Source organism: Ochotona princeps, chromosome 32 (assembly GCF_030435755.1).
Source record: "Ochotona princeps isolate mOchPri1 chromosome 32, mOchPri1.hap1, whole genome shotgun sequence".
Lineage (NCBI taxonomy): Eukaryota > Metazoa > Chordata > Mammalia > Lagomorpha > Ochotonidae > Ochotona > Ochotona princeps.
Genome location: NC_080863.1, coordinates 9923699 through 9941966, shown reverse-complemented (window position 1 = coordinate 9941966; position 18268 = coordinate 9923699). Strand labels below are relative to the sequence as shown.

Below are 18268 nucleotides of genomic sequence, written 5' to 3'. Positions count from 1 at the left end.
AGTGCGATCTCAAATCTAAACATAACCAGCATACAATAAATTTCCCAAGTAAGTGTCCAATTACCTGATTCTGTAAATCTTAAAACTTACATTACGAGAAAGAGATAATGAAAAAGGAAGGAAGTGAGGGGGAGAGAGAGAGGGAGAATAAAAGGAAAGCATTTCTTACCATATGAGGCCATGACACTAAAACAACTTGGGAAATTAAGCTGGTCACATAAAACATGTGCTTTGGCCTCTGCGGGACTACTTGCTTTTATGTGAGAGCAGAAATTTAAAGGACACTGTGCAATTAAAGTTGTGTGCACAAGAACTTCAGATGGTAAAAACCAAACATTTTTCCCTGAAGACTGCTGAATCACAGTGCCTGTGTGGGACAGGTTCTTTAGTAAATGCAGGAAATCACCTATAGCATTTTATCTTGCTATAAAATAGTATGAAGACACATCCATTTTTTTTTCATGTTGCAGAATACAGAGCCATAGACTTTTAATGAATATAAATTCTACCAATAAATTCACATTAAAACAATTGCAGTTGTTACAGCATATGAATGAACAGTATGCTAATTGTCTCAAAATTTAAACAAAATGTATGATGTTTTACCTATCCTAATTAACATTATTTCACAGCGTGAATGTGTGGTACATTTATGGAGAATTTTGTAATGCATTAGATAAATCAGTTTTACATTTCCTGGAGAGTGCATTTTAATGAGAATTATAATATATTTTAGTTTGAAAACAGTTTTATGTTACGAAGCATCTTTGACTGGTAGATTGGAAAGAATGTACAAAGTGATTCCACCTGAAATCTAGAATAAAATTCAGTGAGAGAAACATAAGCGAATCCATTTCCATTAAATGGCTATAAATTGGGGATGAACATTACATTTAATTGTGTATTTTTTTTTCTTCATCTGTTGGAGAAATGTCCAAAAATCACACATGCCAGCCATTTGACATGATTTGGGGATTCCCAAAGAAATCTATTGCCACTTGGTATGTAAATCCCCACTCTTAGATAAAGAATATTGCAAATATTCATGAACATTAAAACACATTCACTGCACCAGGATTTAGCTAGAACTCATCTATCACTGACATCATGTCAAGTGCTGTAAATGCTTCCCTTTCATGAGTCGGAAACTATTCTATGTCCAAGACTGTCCTTTCTTTTCCCCTATCTGATTTCAGAAGGAAACTTGTAGGTCTTATAGACATCAACTTCAACTGGATCCAGAAGGAGGCCACTCCTGTCTACACAGGAAACTAGTTCACCAACACCCCCTCTATCCCAGACACTGTAACAACTTCATTTTTCTTTGACAATACACCTTCACTGATACTCCTTCCTAAGTATGTCCCATTTCTCCAGGAGTTCTTTCATTGTTTTACACCTGCCCTTCTCCTGCCTCCCACACCAGTCAGGATTCTTTCCCTTTTCTTCCATTCTTAGCCAACTTGCTTGGAAGATCACCCATGTCTTTGCCCAGCTAAAACTCACCGGATTCCATAAATCATCCAAGATAATTTTTCATGTAAGAACAGACATTTTAAAAATCTGGATCTCCTTTTTATGCCTTGTACCTCTGAATCCACTGCAGTGTGGTTTCTGCCTCCTGTTGTGACACTGAAAATGCTGTCTGATATTAGTAATGGCTTCCTCTATGTCAAATTCATGTTGCTGATTTCTTCTCCCTTGACTTTCAAGACACGAGTCTTTCCATAAGATTTTTTTTCCTAATTCTTATTCTTCTCAGACTCCTTTCACAAATCCTGTTTCTTTGCCCACTTCTTTTGGTTATTGGTAACTCTTATGATGGAATAACCTCTCCACAAGCACAATCGTCATGACCACTCAAGTGATCTTCTATTTCTGTTGTGTTATTCCCCCATTAGTCATATTTTGTGGCTCTCCATGGTCTCTGCTCTTACACGTGGGTGACAGGGACTCGAGTCCTGAGTTGCCTCCCAAGTTACACATGAACATGAAGCTGGAATCAGAAGCGAGAGCTAGAATTCAGACCCAGGCACTACAGGATGGAATGCTGATATCCCAAGCAGTATCTTTTAATCACTGAGCCAAACACAGCCCTGTTAGTGAAACTTCACGGACGCATGACTTGGGGCTGATACAGTGGCATACAACTCCTGTAGCGTCAGCATCCCATGTGGGCACCAGTTTGAGTCCACTTCTGATCCAGCTCCCTTCTTATGACCTGGGAAGGCAGCAGAGGGTGGCCCTAGTCCTTGGGTCCCTGAATCCTCATGGGAGACCCATAAAGAAGCTCCTGGCTTCAGATCAGCTCAGCTCCGGTCATTGTAGCCATGTATGGAGTGAACCAGCAGATGAAAAGACTCTGTCTATCCTCTTCTCTCTGAAAATTTGCCTTTCCAGTAAGATAAATAATGTTAAGGTTAAAATGAATACATGGCCTACATTTCTGCTTGGGGCTATTTTTTTACATCAGCAGTCCAAATGACTCCTGGAATGGGTTTCTTACTAGTGTCTGGTACCCAGGAGCCAGATCTGCTAAATATTTTTTATAGGCACACACAGCAGATGCCCCATTCAAATTGCAAGCAGGAATGTTCCTTCTATTGAAGAATATTATGTTTGCCACCACCAGGCTGCTTCCCTTCTCTGTTGTGTTAGATCATTTATTTCTGCTGACAGGAAACCCCACTGAGTCCTCTCAGTTAACTTCCCAGCAGCACTTACTCCTCAAACACCTTCCCTGTCCCCTGGGAGACCAGCTGATGCTCCATTCCATCATGGCTTCCCAACAGCTCCCAGGTGATTCTTAGTCCAGTTAAGGTTTGCATACTCCAGGACAGAGGATGGCCTTGGTTAGTTGCTTCTGGCCTAGGGACAGAATCTCATTTAATAGAAGAGATTTACACCAAATTAATGAAGTCCTTCCCTTAGGCTCCGAAGAAAGCTGACTTCAGCAAACGTCTCTAAACTGCGGGAGTTGGTGAAAATTAATTAATGATGGTTGGAGGCGTGTGTCTTAATCTACTAAAACTGCCCCCTTGGGAAGGCACAGGAAAAAAAAAAAACCCTGGGCAAGGAAACCTCCGGAACAGCCAGGCATGTGAAAGTCAGACTTCTGAAGTTTTCACTGAAATTTAAAAAAAAAGGAAAGAATTCCACCACGTGGCCCCCCAAAATCTCAAAAGTGAGTAAGCAGCTCCTCTATGATATATGCCTGCTTGGAAAACTCAGAATCTATAGTATTACCAAGAAATGAAGCGATGTTCCTCAGTGGTCAGTGTCTCATGACGGCAGACCGAAGCTGAAGTGGGTTCATGTATGACGTTCATTGATTCCTTAAAAAAAAAACACCTGGAAGTCTGATTGGGGGAGACTTGGGATTTTTGGTTTTTCTATTACGGGAAAGACCAATGGTGGCTGGTAAATGTGTAGATCACCAGGCTACGGTGAACAACATGAACCAGTACAGGGATAAAGAATTCCAATTGATTCACAGTCAAAACACCTGGCCTTGTTCCTGATGCCTGACAAGCTGCAGCTGTGTTGGGCTGACAGCGGGCCTTGCCACCAGATTCCACTGAAGTTGTTAACCCTAGGGTATAGGGGGAATGGTCTTGCTCATTGGGGATGAGCAGAAATCATGCTTGTAACTCTTGCCTTTTGAAAATACTCTTGCACGCTATAAAAACAGCTCGTGTACCACTTAAAGTTAGACTTGAAATTATTGATGATAGATCGTGAAAGAAGCAACATACTCTAACTTCAGCGTGTCTGAAAGTGCCTTTCATGTATTTCAGGCAGTACTCTCCGGTGCTGAAAAACGTGTCTGCTCTCCTCATCAAGCTTGATGAGAGGAAGAGCACGATGTTGGTTCTAATTAGTTCCAGTGATGTTCCCTGAGGGATCCTTGAAGGCATTCTCTAACTTGAGAAATTAAGAACAGCCAGAAAAGAGAAGAATGTGTGTGTTCTACATACAGTGTACTCACAGGTCATTTAGGCCAGGTTCAAAAAATAGCACTTTTGTGGCTGATGCCATACATGTTTACCAGGTGGTGGTGGCCACCAAGGTTGTGAATGGTTGAGTGTAGTCTCAATCTGATTTTTCATCTTTGATCTGATGGCCTTTTCTGCTCCTGCCAGAGGCAGGAACTTTCTTTGCTGGGGTCAAAAGAGGCTTCTGTTGATGTCTTTGAAAACAGGTTTGTTCCTAAGAACATGTCCCTTATTGTCATGTCCTTTCTCATGAGGAAACTGCTGATTGGTTCCCATGAGGAAACTGCTGATTGGTTCCCAAATGCACATTACTATAAAAGTCAAACACAACCTGTCCTCCTTAGTGGGGTGATCCAGGCCAGTACAGGGCTGCCTTAACATCCCTGCAGAACCAAGTGTGTCTTTTCTTGACTCAGGACAGTGTCACCATGGAGTGCCAGCCTTTGTCAAATGCCTTATGCCTCAACTGTACAGAGTCTATCCTGAGCTCAGTCACTCATTTTCTTGCTCAGAGTGGGAAGAAAAGGTATCAAAGCCTGGTTTGCTTCTAATATGGAGGTGATGGAAAGTAATTCAACACACCTGAATTTAGGAGCACAGACACCCCTGATCTGGACTTGACCTGTGAGAACTTTGATAGGTGCCTGAGGATCTCTACATCCCAATCTCCTCACCTAGAAAATGGAACCACCTTGGTGCTTGTTGAAAGGATTAAACAAGAAAATCCACTTAGAGCACTTAGCACAGCCACTGGCATGTTACGTCCGTGCTAGTGTTGGAAATTAGAGCGGAGTTCCCGGCTATTGCCATTTGCTCCCTTGCTGCACTCCTTTCCTTTAGAGTTTGGGACTAGCTCACAAATTGTGAGAAGTAATGTTCTGTCAGTCAGAAACTGTCCAGTCTATTCTACTGAAGCATATGCATATCCCAACCTGAATTAATTCCCATTGGCCAAAAGGCCCCCCAGCACAGCATTCCAGATGGTCCTTCTCCCTCCTGAAAGTTGTTTTTATAAACCAGTGTATTAAATCAATGAGATTATGTAGGAAGTATGTTATACCTGCCCTTCAGAACTATGTGTTCTCTCCTGAATTTGCTGTGAAGACCAAGGGCCTCATTTCCACAGGGTTGTATTTGGGGCAGAAGCATAAAGGTCTAATCTCCTTATTGGCATTTTATTCACATACACATCCTATTTAAAAGGTGTGCAAGTTTCTTGCCTTCTCCAGTCGAATGTTTCTCTTGTTACCGAGTTTAGGTTAAATGAAGATTTGTCAGATCTGCTGATATTCTGGGAATATTTATTTTAAGTGCAATGGTCAGACATCCTGGATTGTATGTTTTCGGCATCCAGAATGATTGTAGTATGCTGTTTTAAAGGATGGAGGTCAAGGTCAGAGGTGAATTAATCACCAGATGCACCATCTGTGTGACTCTTGAGCTAAGAGTAGATTTTACATTTTTTTTGATATTGTAGAACAGAAAAAATATTATTTGTGGAATTTAGGAAATACAAATTTCAGTGTCCATAAAATTTTATGTGGGTTGAGTGTTTAGCATAGTGGTTAAGACACCAGTTAAGATGCTCATAATCCACATAGGAGTGTGTGGATTTTGGTACTCAGCTCCAGGATTTTAATGAACCAAACTCTGGGATTCAGAGGTGATGGCTCCAGTGACTGGGCCCATGCCACCTATGTGGGAAACCTGGGCTGAACGCCGAGCTTCCAGCTTCAGCCCTGAGCCAATGCTAGCCATCATAGGCATTTGCAATGATGTTGCACCCAGCAGACAATGCATGCCCTCTTTGCCAGGTTCACACTCTTCCCATCCTTCCTCTCTCTCAAGCTTTCTTTTACAGATCTTGTAGGAACACATTCACACTCATCAGCTTGTGTATTCTCTGTGCAGCTTTTACATCACCACTGGTGAGCTGAATAGGTGCAACAGATATCACAGAGCCTGCAAAACCTAAACCATTCACTCTATGGCCCTTTGCAGAACAATCCTGCCAGTCTATGATCCAGGTACCCACTGTGACCCATGCTGCTTGCATCATTTAATTTCATTATGAGCACATAGTTCATGATCCTTACTACACATCAAGAAGTGTTTCAATGCTTCGGTATGATTGTTTATGGCTGTTTCTTGGACACACCTTCCCCAGGTGTGGAGTGCCAAATGGAAGATGAAAGGAAGGCTGTGGTGCCTGTGTGCCATATGAGCTCAGATTTGAGACCTGGCTGCTTCAGTTGCAATCCTCTAATCCCTGCTAATACTCCTGAGAAAGTAGCAGAGGATAGCCCACCCACTTGAAGCCCTGCCACCCAAGTAGGAGACCCAGATGAAGCTACTGGCTCCTGACTTCTGTCTGACCCTGGCCTGGCTGTTAACACCATTTTTTAAAAGATGAGGCAGATAGAGAAAGGAGAAAGGACTTTCCACACTAAGCTGTTTTTGTTGTTTTGTTTTGTTTTTACAGTGAGAGCTTAGAGGTAAGAAGGCAAACAAGAATCTACTGAAGGTTCCTATTGGAAAGTGGTCAGGGGTAGTTGGGGAAACCCAGCAATGATGGATTCTGAATGACACAGGTGGTCTTCTGAATATTCATCACATCATTTGCAAACCATTCAAAATTAGCAACTTAGCTATTCCGCTATAGATGTATTGAATTTTGAGTCCCATCTGTGGTTTTCTTGTCAGGGCCAGACCAAATGATTTTGCGGGTTTTACCTAGCCCACTATGTAGGCAGTTCCCATCCCTACTAGAATCTTGAAGAAAGGTAGACTTACTCTGAAGAGATAATAAAGAAAGAAAGTATTTCCACAATATATGATAAGCTTGTGTTCAGGAAAGGGCCCTGGCAACCATGTGGAATCAGATTCAGGAAAAGAAAAAACATCTCCTAGAAGTCTATTTTTATTTTCAAATGAATATTCAGAGAGTTAAACTTTTATACCAAGTGTCCAAGAAAAGAATGGAAACATCGAAATTGTGCACTAAGACAGAAACCTTACATAGATTTAGGTCTTAAACTCCATACTGCATTAATTAGAGGCAGTCTCCATGGCATATCATTAAATTGCTCGGCTCCCAGCTACGTCGAAATGAAAGGGTTGGGCCAAATTTTATCTCAATCTACTTTAGTTCTAGAATTCTGTGGTTCTATTTTACCTCAGTCTTATAGTCAAGACACTTAAAGCTAATTGAAGTTTTATGCTGAGTGAGAAGGGAGAGACACTGGGCTGAGGAGTGCAGAGAGCAGAGGTCAAGAGTGGAAAGACAACGCTACAGACTGCTCTCCTGGGCACAGGCGGGGAAGCTCTGCTAGAGGAGATCCCAAAGGACCAAGTGTCAAATGGGAACACACTCTGATCCCATTATAAAGACAGACGCAATCTGTTTTCTAAACTCCTGCGGATTTATCCATAGAACATGAGTATTCATTAGCCAGTGCAGCCCAGTCAGCAAGAGAGAAGTTAGAGACACAATCTGACCTTCTTTCACCAACCAAAATTCACAGTGCAGCTGCCCTTCCCTTGGGGATCAAGTCAGGATGGAGGGGGTGACAGAGTGGTCGTAGTGATGCTTGGGCCAGGCTGAGGATGCACCGAGGGACCAATGGGAAAAGATGGTTCTTAATGTCATTTTAAAAACAAACAAGCAGAATAGTCTAGATGCAGCCCTTGTTGTCATTTTGAGTAGAATCTGTGATGACAGCAACTCCCACACCTCTAGTATGGCTTCAGAAAGCAAACCAGACTCCCCCAAGTTCCCAGGTGGTCCAGGTAACACCCAGCCACTTTCATCATCTTCTGCGGGTCACAAGAGCTGGAGCTTTTGTTTTCAAACCCTGTTTTTATCTCTGAAGCATCAGTCAGAGTTTACTGGAAATCTAAAAGCCTCTGTAGTTTGTCATTTTCATTTTTAAGCGACTTGAAGATGAGACAAAATTACTTAGAAATAAGCTGACAACTTAATTGAATGCAACTCCGCTGAAAAGCATGTGTTGTTGAGCCCACGGGTATGTTGCTATCCACAGAAGTAACTCTGATCGTATCTAATGTGGCCTCCCGCTTTCTCCAGTTTTCTTGAGATTAGAACCCCCCCACAAAAAAAACACAGTATTATTCAGCTTAGATGTCATTTCTGATACCTGAGCAACCCCAAAGTTAAGTCGTCAGCTGTGCATTGATGCTTCCATCTGCATCTGTGAATGAGAGATGGGCTGGCTGGGTGGCCCTCCAGTGCTTCGAACTTGAAATAAGTGTCAGGGCACATCTAAGGGCACATCTCCAGCAGCTCGGAAGACTGTCCTTCATTCCGTCATTTCTGAAACTGGGTGATAAAATGAAGTTCTGGAAAACTTCAGAGCATTTAGACGGCTTTGTCTGTGTCCAATACTTCTGGCTACTCCAAGTCTCATGCATGTGTTTCTCTTTTGCCTTTTCGCACTTAGTTTCTGCCAAGACCTAAGGGGAAGGGCCTTAGCAGGGCCTCTGTTAACTTTCTCTCCTTAAGGAGAGCTGTGCCTGGCAAGTGTCTGATATGTCTTTTCATTCATCCCCGCCTCTCGGGCTCCCACAAGGTCACTGCTGCTAAGCTCTGCTGTTCCATGGAAGGGCAAACAACAGGCAACAGTCAAACGGATATTGTGTGAGACTTCAGTGACTTCGAAGATTATAGGGAAAGACAGTGCATGGAACTCTGTCATCTCGCTGTGACAGATTTGGAGTAGTCATGAGAGATTGTGGGTCATGTCCTGGTTGTACTGTCTCGCTCTTGCAAGTGCATGGGGAACACCCGAGAACTGTCAGAGTTCTAGTTGATTCTATGATATACTAGGGGATTTCAAGAGGTTCATGGAAATGAAATGGAAATATAAGGATTTTTTGATGTTGCAAAAAAAATGAAATCCATATATACCAGGGGTCTTCAAAAAATTCACAAAAATGTATAATGTGAGGCCAAAAACTATTCTTGGATTTTAATTTTTTGCACCCAAATATTTTTTTCTTTTAATCCCATTTTCCATGAGCTTTCTGAAGGCCCCTGGTATGCATAATCATCCATTCCAGATCTCCGTAACACAGCGTTTATAAGGAATCCATGTTAGCACATCCGCAACTGGTCCTAGAATGATACACTTCTAAATCACTGTAAGGTTTTTTTGTTGTTGTTGTTGGAGAGAAATTAAAAATGTTTGCCTGCTTTGAAAAACGCACGTTGACATTTCTTCTGTTCATTCTGCAAATATTTACTGCATGTGTGCTCTACACTAGGTATTGCACCAGGAGTTGGGGAATTAAGAACAAACAAAACCGTATGTAAAATCCTTGTCTTCACAGAATTTTTTGTTAATTTGTATATTCATTTATTTGAAATTTAGAGTGACAAAGAAAGAAGGAGGAAAAGAGAAATGTTCCATCTGCTCTTTCACTCAGTAAATGGTTACAACAGCCAGGGCCAGGCCAAGTCAACGCCAAGGAGCCAGAAACCCCCATTCTGGTTTCCCTATGGGTTACAGGGACTCAGGCACTGCAGTCATAATCCGCTGCCTTCTGGATGCAGTGACGTTGAAGATGGATTGCAAGTGAAGTAGCTGAGACTCAAACCAGCACTCCAGTGAGACCCTCAGCCATCCCAACAGGCAGTTTAACCTGACACACAAACATGCAGCAAGCATTGAGACTTAAAGTGAAGGGAAAATGTTATTACCATCATGCCTTTGTTCTGATCTTAACAGGTGCAAAAACTTTGGCTCAAACACATTAACATAGGGGACTGTACCCCACATTCATGTATTGACACCCCAGCCCTCAGAATCTCAAAATGTAAACTTATTTGGAAAACAGGGTTATTACAGAGGTAAGATGAGGTCATACTGGCATCAAGTGAACTGATCCTGCAGGTTGGGTGTCTTTATAAAACAAGGAGATATTTGGAGATGGACAGGAGTATACCGAAAGACCCCAATGGGAAGGTAAAGGCAAAGACCTAGGGGAATCAGCTGAAGACAACAGATGCTGAAAATTAGAGAAGACACCAGCCTCTGTCCCATTCCAATTAATTCCTTCATCTCAGGTTTGTCATCTCAAGGACTGTACTATAAGATGGCTTAAACCTTTTTTGTTGTTGAAGGAGCAAAAACGCTTAACCTACTGGTGATTTCAGCTCATGAAAATGGAAGGAAAAGAAAGGAGTGCTGAAGCTGACAGACCCCTGAGCTTTTCCGCCCATGGGGCCTAGCTTGGAGAAGTCTACCTGCCTTCCCAGGAGAAGCAATCCCAAACCTAAGCTCTGAATAAGACACAGGAGTTAGCTAGTAACTAACACAGGGACACAAGCCCATGCCTCAAGCTAAGAGGGAGGCAGAAGAATATGGAAGAGCCTGATATGGGAGAGAGAGAGAGAGAGAGAGAGAGAGAGAGAGAGAACGAGCAAAGCAAATGGAAGTAAGGTGTGAGGGTCAGGTGAGGCCACACAGAGGGATGGGGACCACATTGAGGTTCTTGTCAGACTCTTCACTGTGTTCTAACAAGCTTGATTACAGGAGTCTAAGTAGGTGAGTAACGTGATCGGACTTCTGCTCTGAAAAGACGACTTGACCCAGTGTAAAGAACAGATGGAAGAGAAAGAACAGGAGCAGGTGGCGGGTGGACTGGATCAGGCAGTACCTCAGTGATGATTACTCCGATGCAGCCTTGAATGTGAGAACTAAAAAATATTTGGGAAGTAACAACCACTTGAATCACAATGGTAGCAGTTATAAGTAAAACATACAATATACTGTCCTTAGACTTCAGAAAATATTCAGGAGATATTTTCCTCATGAAAGCCGGAGCAGGCATTTGTCTTAGTGACTACAATGTCTGATGGGATGCTCACATTTCATGTCAGCATTCTGGATTTGAGTCCTCCCTCCAGCCCTGAGTCCCAACTCCAGTCCCTTGCCAAGATATGCTCGCCGAAGCAGCATGAGATGTGTCAAGCATTGGATTGCTGATGCCCATGTGGGAGACACAAACTGAGTTCCACCTCCTGATCTGGGTCTGATCCTTCCTTAACCATTTGGGAAGTGAACCAACTTATTCTCTCTCTCATTCTCTCTCTCATTCTCTCTCTCTCTCTCTCTCTCTCTCTCTCTCTCTCTCTCTCTCTCTCTCTCTCTCCAACTCTCTCTCTTTCTCTTCCTCTCTTCCTCTCTCTCTCTCTTTCAAATCAGTATTTTTAAAACACTGTGCTAAAACCTAGCATTGACTTGTTACAGCTCATCTCTAACTTGGGTATCTTTATTCCTTCTGTCAATGCTGGGGTTTATTGTACTTTCTATGTATCAGTAAGAAAAACAAAAGGGTGCCAGAATGACTAATGCCTACTGTGGCTGTTGGGCCTCTAAAGTCCCATTACAGTCTTATTCATAGCATTAATAGTTAGAGAATCCTCCAACTTCCTAAAGACACCCACCTGCTATGCATTTGTAAAGGTCAAATCCATGGAAGGATTTATTATATTTTATTAAAGACATATCCACACAGCTCTTACACTAATAAAATAATAATCCCAGGGTTCACTGGCATCCCTCTCCCTCTTCCCCACGGCTGGTTAGCTAACTAACATCAGGTGTCTTTCTTGCTGAGCCAGTCGCAAATCCTTATACAGTACTCCAGGCAGCTGGTTCATAAGCACTGGCCTAAGAATTGAAAGCCATTCCCCACTCCCATTTTAACATTACGTAAATCATTTTCCTTCCCCTCCCCAAAGCAATCATTGCATATTTATTTATGTCCTTCCCCTTGCAGAGGCACAGTTTGGCTACTTACTTATAACAGCATCCGTAACAGATGTTGCATCCCATTCCTGCCTCTCAGGCCACTAGCGTTCAGAGATAGCTGTGGACATTTCTGGAAGCTGGCATGTTCCTACCTCAACCACAAGTTGCCTGTTTCTATTACAGAACCTTCTCTGGACCACAGGTGCTTCCATAGCCTTAAACAGGTTGAGATACCTACATCACATTGCAGAGTGTCTGCTTCCAACACCTGGCTGTAACTCCTGACCCCAGCCTCCTGCTTCTGCAGACGTTGGAACGCAGAGTTCCTGCCTCAAGAGACTGTGTTCTTGCCATCTTATGGAAGACCTGAATTGTGTTTCTGATCAGGACCCAAGCTCTGACCCTGGCCCCAGCCCAACCCTAACCATTGTGCCGTTGTACTAATCTGAGAAGTGAACCAGCACGTGGAAGTCTCTCTCTCTCTCTCTCTCTCTCTCTCTCTCTCTCTCTCTCTCTCTCTCTCCCTCTTTCTCTCTCTCTCTCTCTCTTTCTCTCTCTCTCTCCCTCTCTCTCTCTTTCTCCCTCTCTCTCTCTTGCTCTCTCTCCCTCTCCCCCCTCTCTTTCTTTCTCTCTCTCTCCCTCTCTGTCTTTCTTGCTCTCTCTCTCACAAACACACACACACACACACACACACACACACACACACTCACACTCTCCACTCCAAATGAGTAAATAAATACATCTTTAAACAAGATACTTGACATTTTAATGATACTCTTTTAAAAGGTGCATTTCCGCCCCCCCCCCCCAGCAGATATCAGGGTACTTCCAAAAGTTCATGGAAAAGGAGGAAATTGAAAAATAAGTTAATGTTTTACAAAAATAATTGAAATCCATGGACCATTTTCTCATGATACGTACTTTACATGAATCTTTTGGAGGCTCCTCCTATGAGTGATGCTGCTGCTCTATGAAAATAAATGCTGCACTCTTGGCTTGAAAACAAACAGCAGAAACAGGCCCCCTCTTGAGAGCCACTGTGAATGTACTGGCAGTTTTTCACTCTGGTTCCATTGTGTCGAGCAGGTGTTGAAAAAGAGCCGCTTTGTGAACTCTGCTTGAGAAAAGGCAAGGTGTTCGGCAAACTCCAAGCGATTTGAATACAAACCTAACATTACCCTCAAGGCTTGGCATGTCTTGAGGTTGAGGCTTCAGTTTAGGCTCCCACTGAATAAGCCGCTAACATAACACCAGTACCCATACACATGGAGAGTTCCGAGGTTTCTCTGAAGAGAAATTTTTGACAATGTGGGAAAGAGTAAATATCTTCCAATTTTTAAAATTGAATTGAATGGATATCACTTTACCATGAGAGAATAGGTGTTACTATCATGTTTTTAGTTTTAAATGGTTACCTAAAATGGCTTTCGATGGATCTCTATATAGAGTGACAAAAGTTAACAAATAAAAATACACAATCCTGGGGCTAGCATTGTGTTGTAGCAAGTTAAGCTACCATGTGCAGTGCTGGTGTTGTATACAGGCACAGGTGTGAGTCCTGGCTGTTCCACTTCCAGTGCAGTCCTGTGCTTCTGCATAAGAGAAAGCAGCAAAAGATGTCTCAAGCCCCTGGACCCCTGCATCCATTTGGAGAACCAGAAGTTCTGGGCTCTGGCTGCAGCCGGGCATAATCCCAGCCACTGGGGAGCAAACCAGCAGGTAGTTCAGCTCTATATACTTGCATATACTTTCAATGTAAGAGTATATTATGTCTCTACTGTATTTCATGCTATTTTGGAGAAATGCCCATACTAAATCATTGATTGTTAACTGAAATTCCAAGTTACTTATGCATGGTATATTTTTTTCTGACAAACATTCCTATAATTTATTGAAACGAGTATTTAGTTGACATACAGAGCTTTCTTTAGATCTCAATATGAAATCAGCCCTATCTTCCTTCCTTTACCGTTTTCAAACCAGACCCTCAGGTACAGTTACAAAGATATTTCCAATTCATTTCTGATTTCAGAAAAGACATTCCAGTGTATCCTCTTGCTTCCTTCTCTAATGCCCCTATTCACATGTCATCCACCGTATCCCTCCACCTTGAGGTCTTTTACATTTGATGTTTTAAGACTCTAGATTCAATTAGTATGTATGCACACACCACACACCCACCCTCATACACAGCAGACCTAAAAAGAAACTATGGGTCAAGCCAGTATAAAGGAATTGTAATCCCACAGGAGCTTTCTGTAGAAGCAAGCAAAATAAAGGTTAAAAGCTAAAAGACATAAAGAAACAATTAAAGCCAAAACTCTCCCAACTGCCTCCTATGAACTTGATCTTATAAGGAAGACGGCCTTAGCTCTCTGAAGCTTAAGAAAATCTGTTCGTAGCTGATCCCCTTTCCCGGAAAGGTGGGTGTTGAAAAGCCCGAAACTTAGCTGTCTGAGCAAATCCCATCTGACACAGTGGTTAGGCCACCAGGAAGGACATAGAAGTTTCTGAAGAACTACGGAAATCGTGTGCCTATGGGCTTTGAGCTAGGCTGCAGCACTAAAACTAAGTAACCAATTTTTAAATCATTAAGCCCAGTAGAAATTACTCCATGCATGTAACATGGAAGTGAAACACTGTGTGCATAAAACCCTCCTTCTCATGAGATCATCTCCTGCCAGGTTAATTTCAGAAATAAGCTCAATATGATAGCTTGACTGTCTCTTAAAGGATGTTGAAGTGTTTATTTGGTTTGAGTTCATTTTTCACAGGTCGATTGAAATAGACTAGACTTTTCCAGAGGAAATTATTACCCATTTATCATACAGAACAATGGTTTGACCCATACTACGATAGCATTTCTGTAGATCTGCCAATGAAATTAAGCAGGAAATTGAAGTTTCATCACCTAGAAAGTGTGATCTTCTGGCTTAGTCAGGACCAAATTGAGTATATCCAAAAAAAAAAAAAAAAGGATGATTCCTGTTCATCTTACTTTCACAGTTTACACCATGATTGACCATTTGTCAGAGCAGCACAATGTATCATACAAGTTATGAATTTCTAACTACGTCTGTTGTTCTGGTCTTTATGCGAGCTCTATAACCATTATACTCAGTGACATAAACCAATCCCAAGAAGACAACATCTCATATGTTCTCTCTGATATCAAACAACTTCCATGCAAAGCACAAGATAAATAGAAATATAGATAACAAGTAAATACATATATTCTCATAGATGAACTATACAATGAAGACTAGCATACCGAGAAGTGAAGATACATTGCAATATACCTCTCTACTCCTGAATAGAAGGAAGACTCCCAATGACACTGTTAAATATAGCTAGACCACAGTTTCTAGGCTATCCACCATTGTCTAACCGATGCAGAATATTGGACTTGTAACTATCGGTGAAGATCCATTATAATTTTAACAATATGGAAGCAAATGGAGGTGGGGCAGATGAAGGAGTGAAGAGGGGAATTCCTGTGCCTATGGAACCATAACATGAAAAATAAAAATTTTAAAAAGATACATCTTAGATTCACAAGCACATACAAGTTGAAAGTTAAAAGAAAAAAATATACCATGCAAAAGCAAGTTGAGAAATGACATCTTGTGTCAAAACAACTGCTTACTGACAATTCCATGAGCCAGTCAATAACTTTCATCCTTTATGGAAATAATTGTTAGAGGACCATTAGATTATTTTTTCACTTTTTAACTCCTGCTCAAGCTATTTTCATTGACATTTGGCAGAATGCATCATGGGGATAAATGTATGTATTTGTCATTTTTACTTTTGACTCCGAGAAAGATGCGATAAAACCCTCATAGTTAAATTAAAACCAAGTCAGATTTTTTTAGAGTCATTTTCAATAACTGCAAAGAGAATGAACAAGTATAGTGTAAAAGTGCTAATTGTACCAAGCTACTTAGGTAAATGACTATTACACTTGAGCTGTTGTAACTCTGGGTTCTACGGAAAACTCAGAAACTTGATGACTCCTACATTTACCTTCATTTCATAGAACACATTGTCAGCTCTTCACAGTGGTGCATTGCAATTAATGTTTTTACTGTATCTTTTAGGTGTCTAGATAGTTGTATATCCAGACATCCATAGATTTTCTTTACTGTAAATTGGTTATGGTCATCAGCTATAGCTGAATAAGCTCCAGTTTAAAGGGCCATATGTAATACATAACAGGTCTTCATCATTTCATTGATATTTAACAACTTGCTAGACATCAGCCGACATTAATGTGAGAGCAAATTGATGAAAGATGGAAGATTCAATCTGATAAGAAGGTAATTTTATCCATATGTTAGATTAATTTTAGAATAGTACAGCAGCTGGTATATGGCACCACTAACCCCGGTCCTCTGTAACTCCACTATTTTTAAGTTTGATTTTACACCTTGTTAAAAAATCTCATTCCATACGACAGCATAACCATAGGACCACCAAGAGAGAATTGGTGTATCCTTTCCTTGGAATTATTTGCATAATCATTCAAATCAAAATAGGGTCAAGTCAAATCATCATACTACGCTTGATTTAAAAAAAAACTCAGTAATAGGGGGACGAGGGAATGCTTTGATAATGTATGATTTAGTCAATTAACAAACAATTGAAACTTCTTGTAAAGCATATTGCTAGCACTTACAGAGAAGGATAATAAAATAGAAATCTGCTCCAGAGCAAAGTCTTAGATTGTGATCAGTCACATGAAAATTTATGGTGGAGTTGCCTTCATAATATAGGTTTGCAGATGTTTTTTTAAATTTCAGAATGGTGATGGGTTGTAATTTTTTAACTGCACAAAGAAGGTGCATAAAGCAAAATCATTTCTTATACTGAGTAAACGGACTTAGCCTTCAAAAATCAACACTTCTCTGTGTGTATACTCTTCCCCAAACCGCCCCATTAAGGCTGTGTGGCAGAAATCCCTCAGGATCATTCGACTTGAACCTCGTCAAGCAACTGACAGCTGCCAAGTGGTCACTCACCCTCTCTGCCTCGGAATCCTCAGTAGCCTGAAAGGATGTGTTCTTGGACTCAGTGTTATGAATGCAATCCCAGAGAAAATACTTGAGAAAATGATACAGTCAGGCAGAATTTTGTTGCTATGAATGAATTTTATGTGAAGTACAGTGATCCTAATATCATGCCATCCATAAGTAAGAGTGGGGTACATCTTCAAACTTCAAATATTGTTTTCTTTATTACAGGTTTCTTTTCTCCATGGAAAACTCCAAAGCCTGTAAGTTGGAATTGTTATGCTTCTTTCTTTGTTTCTAGTTACTATTGCAATCCTGCTAGACAAGACTTGAGTTGGGTGGCTTCAGAATTTCCTCTCCCTCTGAGATTAGGAGATGCCCAAAGCACAAGTGCTTGGTGTCCCTTTGTCATGTTTTGGTCTGACATATAACATCATCTTCCATTTCTACACAGACAGTCCCACCCTTTGTAAAGATGTGTACTTAAGAAATGAGTGCAAACACTAGCTCATCTGGTGCAATGAAAATTATGTAGAAACTTTGGTTTTCCTCTTTGGAAATACTCCATGGTCCTTCTAATATGGAATTTTTATAAACAATGCAAGTTATAGCCTTGGAGATCTTGACCAGTAAATTAAATCTGATTCACAAGAAATCTAACTCTATATATTTATGCAGATATCTACAAACCTAATTATGTGTGTGAGTTATGTATGTTTCTGTGTTTGCTCTGTGTATATAAGTATAAGCCTGGAATGTGAAAATACGTATTCTACCAAACCTAACAATCACTCAGAGTGCAGCTCGCTGCATCTTCTTCAGACTCCCCTTGATGAAACATCCTAGAGTTTTTATGTCTACATGGCAGGCTGGTGGATTTCAGCAATGTTTTTCTAAGGCTAGGTTAGCCAAGTTGGCTTGGTAATTAGAAGCATTTTACTGGCTACAAGTTGAGACTATTCATTGTCCAAATTGCAGAAGGTGAGACTGATTTTCTGGGATCCCATCTTTCGGTGTTTTACAAGAGTCTATCCTGCATGGAATGTCCAAAATCAACAGCTGGCCAGCTATGGTGGCCAAGCAAACACTCTCACCCAGCATGTCCTCATTCAGGAGGGTGTGCACCAACGTGAAGCTTAGTTTACCTTGTCCAACTTCTAAATTGTTCCTTCTTTTCACCACCTAACTTAAATGTGTGTTCCGGGGCTGTGTACATCTTGATCTAATTTAGCAAGAAACCTTTGCAACCTCATCTTTGCTACAATTATGCCATCCAGTGATTTCCTTCTATGTACCACATTTATACAAATTATGTCATTTGGTGTAATTACAGCATTTGCTGTCATTACAGTAATTGCATCCATAGTCAATAATTCCAAAAACAGTTTTATAGAACTCGGTGGACAATTAGTCTTAAACCCATGCATCTTCACCAAAGCTAAGGCTAGGATGAGTAGGTCCTAGGCCGAGTAAAGACAGAGAGCTG

The 18268-nt window shown here is 41.2% G+C and overlaps 1 protein-coding gene across 1 annotated transcript in view; it reads left to right on the top strand.

Moving 5' to 3' along the window:
* The window catches only part of MAGI2 (membrane associated guanylate kinase, WW and PDZ domain containing 2), a 902006-nt gene that overhangs the window by 752100 nt on the left and 131638 nt on the right, over positions 1-18268 (top strand). The window contains exon 11 of the mRNA XM_058657499.1: positions 17014-17045. Coding sequence (XP_058513482.1) covers positions 17014-17045 — 32 coding nt within the window. The remainder of the gene's footprint in view (positions 1-17013; positions 17046-18268) is intronic.